The sequence below is a fragment of the Lipotes vexillifer genome, unplaced genomic scaffold (assembly GCF_000442215.2).
Source record: "Lipotes vexillifer unplaced genomic scaffold, Lipotes_vexillifer_v1.1 scaffold382, whole genome shotgun sequence".
Lineage (NCBI taxonomy): Eukaryota > Metazoa > Chordata > Mammalia > Artiodactyla > Lipotidae > Lipotes > Lipotes vexillifer.
Genome location: NW_006780611.1, coordinates 7992449 through 7997451, shown reverse-complemented (window position 1 = coordinate 7997451; position 5003 = coordinate 7992449). Strand labels below are relative to the sequence as shown.

Sequence of the window (5003 nt, the reverse complement as noted above, 5' to 3'; positions counted from 1 at the left end):
AGGCTTCGGACGCACAGGCTCAGCGTCCATGGCTCACGGGCCCAGCCACTCTGCGGCATGTGGGATCTTCCCGGACCGGGGCATGAACCCATGTCCCCTGCATTGGCAGGCGGACTCTCAACCACTGCGCCACCAGGGAAGCCCCCCGATGTGTATTTTTTAAGTATCTAAATAGGTAGACATTATTTTTATTTTTTCCTAAATGTTTAACACTAAAACTATGCTGATGATGGAATGTTTCCTTGTATACTACAGGGGGAAAGTAGAATGCAAAATCACTTAAAAGTATATATGGGGGCTTCCCTGGTGGCACAGTGGTTAAGAATCCGCCTGCCAATGCAGGGGACACAGGTTTGAGCCCTGGCCCGGGAAGATCCCACATGCTGCGGAACAACTAAGCCTGTGTGCCACAACTATTGAGCCTGCGCTCTAGAGCCTGCGAACCACAACTACTGAGACACGTGCCACAACTACTGAAGCCCGCGTGCCTAGAGACCGTGCTCAGTGATGAGAAGCCACCACAATGAGAAGCCCACGCTCCACAACTAAGAGCAGCCCCCACTCGCCGCAACTAGAGAAAGCCCGTGTGCAGCAATGAAGACCCAACACAGCCAAAAATAAATAAATAAATTTATTTTTTTAAGTATATATGATTCCAATATTGTGAATTATGTAAATAGAAGGAAATAATGAAGGAAATATATCATTATATTGATATTAAGCAGTTGCCTTTTGAGTAGTGATGTCAGGTAAATTTTATTTGAAACCTTATTCATATTCCACAACTATTCATAAAACTTTTTATTTTTATGATGGAGGGGCACATGGTTTTTCCAAAGGAAAGAGAATAATTCTGTAAAAATCTGGATTCTAAATCATGTCCTGAGATCCTGGGATATAATTCAGTTCAACTAAAATATGACCAGTTGCTTATCTCTGTTGGGCATTAGGCAAGGAGTTGATATGTAAGTGGTAAGACATGTTATTCCCGGAGTTACAGTCTGGGTGCATAGGTGGGGTGAGGGGTGGTGATGGGGAAGAGATGGCAGGAGAGGAGGAGAGAAAGATAGACACACACGTTAATTTCAGTGCCATGACAGAATGCAAAAGAACAGGAAGGACACATAGAGGAAGAATTGCACTTATGAACCAAGGGTAATTGGACCAACATGATCATTATTAAAGTGGTATCTTGTCTTTGACGGATGGGTTATTTTTAATAGGATTATCAGTTGTAGATTCAAATATATTTAATTTTTAAATACCCAGAAGTGCACTTTTAATGTTAAAACTACTTGGAGAATTAAAACTAAAACATCTCAATCTGTATAATGAGTTAGTACTGTCAACAGGTCAACCAAGGGACAGTTTTGCACCTCCAGGGAACATTTGGTGATATATGGAGATATTTTTGATGTCACAAATGGGTTAGAGCTACTACTGATATAAAGAGGAGAGACCAGTGATTTGCTGAGTATCTTACAGTACATAGGACAATCTCCCCCTCCCCGCAAAGAATTATCCAGCCTAGAATGTTTAATAGTGCCAAGGATGAGAAACCTAGGTCGATCCATAATTTTTGCATCCTCTTTCTCAGGGATGGGGCAGAGGTGGAATGGTAGTGGTTTGTCAGTTGTTGAAGAAACTAGAGGCATGGTTTTGTATCCTGTTCAGCTAGATTTTGGTTAAGGAAAACTAATCTGTAGTCTGAAGTCAGGTCAAAGCAGATTCATTCAGCTTTGTGGCAGTTACTGTGTGATGGGAATTTGGTAAAGAGTGGTAAGCAGCTCCTGTCTTTTGGAGCTTACACTGAATGGTTTACAAAGGGGAGATCTTTTTTATCAGTTGTCTTTTTTAATTATTATTATATTTTAAATCTTTCTTCTAAGGAATTCTGGAATAGTATACACCTTTTTTTTTTTAATCTATTTTTTATTGCTTTGGGTCTTCGTTGCTATGTGCGGGCTTTCTCTAGTTGCGTTGAGCAGGGGCTACTCTTTGTTGCGGTGTGTGGGCTTCTCATTGTGGTGGCTTCTCTTGTTGCGGAGTATGGGCTCCAGGCACACGGGCTCAGTAGTTGTGGCTCACAGGTTCAGTAGTTGTGGCTTGTGGGCTTAGTTGCTCTGTGCACATGTGGTATCTTCCCAGAGCAGGAATCAAACCCGTGTCCCCCGCATTGGCAGGGGGATTCTTTTTTTTTTTTTTTTTTTTTTTTTTTTTTTTTTTTTTTTTTTTTTTTTTTTTTTTTTTTTTTTTTTTTTTGCGGTACGTGGGCCTCTCACTGTTGTGGCCTCTCCCGTTGCGGAGCACAGGCTCCGTGGCCATGGCTCACAGGCCCAGCCACTCCACAGCATGTGGGATCTTCCTGGACGGGGCCACGAACCCGTGTGCCCTGCATCGGCAGGCGGACTCTCGACCACTGCGCCACCTGGGAAGCCCAGCAGGGGGATTCTTAACCACTGTGTCACCAGGGAAGTCTGGTATACAACTTAATTGTGTATCTTTTTCATGATTGTCAGTACAAACTTTTGGCAACTCATGTAATGAGGGTGTGCTAAGATGTATTCCCCTTTTCTCTGGTCTTGTTTTAGGTACAGTCTATAAGTGTTCAAACTTGTTGGCATGACAATAATTTTTATATATTTATATATATATATAACACCTTTTTTTAGTATAATATGAAAAACTAATACAAATAGATAGTATTCCATGGAGTAAGGTTTAGAAATGATATTTAATGCTTATCAAGAACAAAGTATAGAGAACTTTGTAATTTTGACTCTGTCATACTTTAACCTTTATCTTTCCTCTTTGTTTGTAGATTTTGGCTCTCTATTTGACTTGGAGCACGACTTACCAGATGAATTAATCAACTCTACAGAATTGGGACTAACCAATGGTGGTGATATTAGTCAGCTTCAGACGAGCCTTGGCATGGTACAAGATGCAGCCTCTAAACATAAACAACTGTCAGAATTGCTACGTTCTGGTAGTTCCCCTAACCTCAACATGGGGGTTAGTGGCCCAGGCCAAGGCATGGCCAGCCAGGCCCAACAGAACAGTCCTGGATTAGGTTTGATAAATAGCATGGTCAAAAGCCCAATGGCACAGGCAGGCTTGACTTCTCCCAACATGGGGATGGGCACTAGTGGACCAAATCAGGGTCCCACACCATCTGCAACAGGTATGATGAACAGTCCAGTAAATCAACCTGGCATGGGAATGAACACAGGGATGAATGCTGGCATGAATCCTGGAATGTTGACTGCAGGCAATGGACAAGGGATGATGCCTAATCAAGTCATGAACGGTTCAATTGGAGCCGGCCGGGGGCGACCTAATATGCAGTACCCAAACCCAGGCATGGGAAATGCTGGCAACTTAATGACTGAGCCACTGCAGCAAGGCTCTCCCCAGATGGGAGGACAAACAGGATTGAGAGGGCCTCAGCCTCTTAAGGTAAGTGCAGTTCTGGTTTCTGTGTACCGTCAGTATGTTTTTCAGTGCTCGAGTGATGGAGGAGGAGGGCTTGAGGTCAGTTATTCATTTATTCTTTACTGTTCATGTTTAATCTTATATCATGTATCATTTCCCACATATTATATGCCAGGGATCTACTGTGTTGTCACAAGTTTTATGAAGCTCTTATATTAAATGTAAGTAATACATTTTTTTTTTTTTTAACGAATGATTGCCAGCTAATTCCTGTTCCCTGTGGCACAAGTATTAGAATATTTTCATTTCATTTCTAATTCATCTCATTTTAGCCTTCATAGCCTTCCTTAAAAAAAACAAAAAAACAAAAAAACACAGTTTTGAGCCAGCCAGCATTATATTATCTTGAGGTAGACTATTTGTTCCCATTGCTTGGGATGTCCCTGTTTTTTAAGAGATGTGTTATTTTTTTTCTTAACAGTTGATGGAAATTAAGGTGCATTAGTTTACTATAAAGCCTCAACCAACATTCCAGGTCTTCCAGTTATCCTGATTTTGGCTGTTATTTGAAAGGTTTAAAGAAAAACAGGTTTTGTGTTTCATAGAGGGGCCATGCAGTGTGAATTGTTCTCTTGGCCTTCCCCATCCCTGGGCCTATCCTGAGTGCTGTGTTGGCTCTCTTGCTCCATCTTCTGTTCCCTGACCAGGGATCGAACCCATGCCCCCTGCAGTGGAAGCGCGGAGTCCTAACCACTGGACTGCCAGGGAAGTCCGAAAACCTTTTCTTTTTTAAAAAGCCTACTTTCTTAGCCTTATTAAGTAGAGAATGCTAAGTATATTTTTAAAAACCTTTTAAATGTGTACTCTGTATGTATAATTAAGATGTTATAAGCATATGTTGGATGTTTATTCCACCATATTTTTCATACACATTTTATTCCTTTTTCTTAAAATGGTATCACACTATGGTTGCCAGTGCCTGGAATGTAGTTAGTAAATACTTGTTGAATGAAAGAGATGGCTTCGCTTGGAAGGTGATACTAGAGATGGGAGAGATTTTCACAAGGAGTCAGGAGCAAGCTTGCTCTGTAAGAGGAATAATTTGAGCAGGCATTGGGACTTCTATATTCCTGAGAATAATGATGGTGAGAGTTCAAGGATGAAATGAAGACATACAGATGAATTGGGAGCGGGGGCACTGAGGTCACATGTAGATAAATAAAAGCCCTTAAATATTTTTTTTTTGCTACAGGATAAAGAATATTGGCATCTTGACTTAGGAAAAAATTCTGTTTGGCATCACTATCTACTCTATAGGTTCTCCCTTTCTGGCACTTTTATGTTGCTGTTTTGATGTGGTTTACTTAGAACACTTGGAGTGAGAACCAGAAACAAGAAGGTAGAATATTTAGTAGGTACCTCTTCTAGATTTCTAGGAACCTGCCTGTGAAGAGTCCCTGCCCTCCTGATGTTTATATGGGGGTGGGGGGGCAGGGATGACAGACATTGAAAGTTTCACTGATTGAACAAATATTTACTGAGTACTAGCTTTTTTTTTTTTTTTTTTT

General features: G+C 41.2%; 1 protein-coding gene across 1 annotated transcript in view; it reads left to right on the top strand.

Annotated features, from left to right (window-relative positions):
• The window catches only part of EP300 (EP300 lysine acetyltransferase), a 73136-nt gene that overhangs the window by 18732 nt on the left and 49401 nt on the right, over window positions 1–5003 (top strand). The window contains exon 2 of the mRNA XM_007453979.1: window positions 2822–3459. Coding sequence (XP_007454041.1) covers window positions 2822–3459 — 638 coding nt within the window. The remainder of the gene's footprint in view (window positions 1–2821; window positions 3460–5003) is intronic.